Genomic DNA, 2,500 nt, shown 5'->3' with positions numbered 1-2,500 from the left:
TGACTACAGGTTACACCTTATGAGTATCATTTAAGTATATGGAAGCAATCTTTTTATGTGCTGCCCTGAATATAAATTCTGCTAATTGGATGTTATTTATGACAAAAGATGTATGGTAAATATGACAGAGGTAATACGAGTTTTTGATAATGAGGAACAGGGCCTTACTGAGGGGAGTAATGAAGGGCACACTGTTAAACAGCTTGCATACATTCTCACCTTTTTTTCCTTTTTTCTACCCTGACACCCACTTTCCAGGGTACATCAGCAATAAGTGACACTGTAATCATAAATTGAAAATGATACTTCCAGAGGAATTGGCAAACTTGACATTTCATTATATTTGTTAACACATGCCACAAATGATTGTTAGTGAGGAAATTCCATTTCCCTCTCTCCATCTCCAATCAGATTTAATTTGAAAATTTTCAGCCTCCTCCGGCTAATTTGCAATTAAGACAATTTTGTTTGAATATGTAGTAATGTCATTACCATTCCACCAAATTAGCAAGGAGACTAAAGGTCAGTGTAAAATTTTCCAGCTGGCTGGAGCCTCTCAGCTGAGATTTGGGACTCAGGGAAAAAAGAATACAAAACTCTGGCAGCATCAGAATAGCAACTTATTTTACGTCTTGTTTGTATGAGTACTAACATCTTTTATTGCATATATTGTAGTTATTGTTGTTTCACCAGGAACTAGAACTGTTTTACAACAGACCTAAATAATCACCAGCTAGTTTCTATTGCAGACAAACATACTTCCTGTGAAGTCTGGTGGTACTAAAAAGAGTTAGTCCTAAGTAACACTGCAGCAGATTATTAGATAACCTCTAACAGCATCCTCTAATTAGAGTTCTTATGATACAATTTCATCCTGTAATTAGTTGAGATTGGCTGCTTCCTTTCGCAGCTTATTAGTGGCAACACAGCTGTAGAAGTGAATCCACTCTCATTTGTCAAACCTTTTTAAGAATTTTTTCTCCCCCTCTGCTTTTTCTTTACTTTCCTTTTGGGTTTCTGCAGCTCAATTTGGTGTCTAGTGTCACCATGTCTAAGAACATGTTGGAGACATCCCCACAGAGCTTACCTCAAACTCCCACAACACCAACGGCCCCAGTCACCCCAATTACCCAGGGACCTTCCGTAATCACCCCAGCCAGTGTACCCAACGTGGGAGCCATTCGAAGAAGACATTCAGACAAATACAACATTCCCATGTCATCAGGTAGGTCACTTTGGATCAATGCTTTTATTTTGATTTTTCCCAAATTTGCACTGTAATTAAAATACTGTATAGGCAAATTCAGGTAGTCAAAGAGGTATTTAATACAGATGATATAAAAAGTTGGGTTTTTTTAAAAATAAAATATATTTTACTAGTGATTATAAAGAAATAAAAAAGTGAAAGAAAATAAGCTCTTAAACAGTCTTGGTTTAGCACAAGAAGTTAATACTGGGTATGTGAAAAGGGTTGGTATTAATGATGATATATACTCCTTTAGCTGCCATCAGCCCATGCTAACCGTATGTAATTCTGTATGTGCACACTGGTGTAGTACTTCACTGCTAACCAGACTAAAATCCTACAAAGGAATGTTTTAGATGAGAAGAGAGAGCAGGGAGGGAAGGAGATGGCTGACCATCGCTGTATGACCAAGTAAGAAAATACTCAGTTTGCACATTTTAAAAGGGTCTTGCTGCTGACAGCGTGCCGGATGGCTGGGTACACCACTGCTGCGACCAACTGGGCATGCTTCGTTTGCACTTTCACGTCGAGGAGCACAGAAAAGACTTCTGTGCATTCCTGAGTAAATAGTTCCTTTGAAGATTGTTGTGAGCACATAGGAAACAATGTCATCAATCATAATACACAACACAGGCTGCTAATAACATTAATGTACAGTTTGTATGGCTTCCTTTTACAGAAATTGCCCCAAACTATGAATTTTATAAAAATGCAGATGTCAGACCTCCATTTACTTATGCAACTCTCATAAGGCAGGTAAGTAGAGAGAAAATTAAGTTTGCCTGATTAAATTAAAATTCATTAATGCTTAAAGTAAGGCTCGGTTGAGAAAGTGTCATCCAGTCTAGTTAGTAAACCATTATTTTATGTCACTATGTATCTTGTCTCATTTCAGGCTATCATGGAATCGAGTGACAGGCAGTTAACACTTAATGAAATTTACAGCTGGTTTACACGGACATTTGCTTACTTCAGGCGTAATGCAGCAACTTGGAAGGTAACTTCTTTGCCGGCAGTTTAAAGATGCCTAGCACAGTTCCTTACAGATAGCACAAGGAACATTTATTTACATGACATAAGCAGATTAGTATCTGCTTCCCCTCTTTTTAACCTGCCTCTTGAATGGAATGAATTCCCTCTCTCAAAATGACAAGTGAAAGAATAATTTTGCCTCTGATACAGTTTTCTAATTTGGTGCAATTAATAGCTGAGGCTTGGCAGAGAAATGAGGGCCTGACACACTAATTACAGTGT

The 2,500-nt window shown here is 37.8% G+C and overlaps 1 protein-coding gene across 1 annotated transcript in view; it reads left to right on the top strand.

The window, feature by feature from the left end:
- Window positions 1-2,500, top strand: part of FOXP2 (forkhead box P2) — a 408,353-nt gene that overhangs the window by 370,726 nt on the left and 35,127 nt on the right. The window contains exons 15-17 of the mRNA XM_039571412.1: window positions 1,024-1,225; window positions 1,926-2,002; window positions 2,142-2,243. Of these exons, the coding sequence (XP_039427346.1) occupies window positions 1,024-1,225; window positions 1,926-2,002; window positions 2,142-2,243 (381 nt within the window). The remainder of the gene's footprint in view (window positions 1-1,023; window positions 1,226-1,925; window positions 2,003-2,141; window positions 2,244-2,500) is intronic.

The sequence above is a fragment of the Corvus cornix genome, chromosome 1A (assembly GCF_000738735.6).
Source record: "Corvus cornix cornix isolate S_Up_H32 chromosome 1A, ASM73873v5, whole genome shotgun sequence".
Classification (NCBI taxonomy): Eukaryota; Metazoa; Chordata; class Aves; order Passeriformes; family Corvidae; genus Corvus; species Corvus cornix.
The sequence above is the reverse complement of the archived record's forward strand: the minus strand, read 5'-3'. Positions and strand labels throughout refer to the sequence as shown.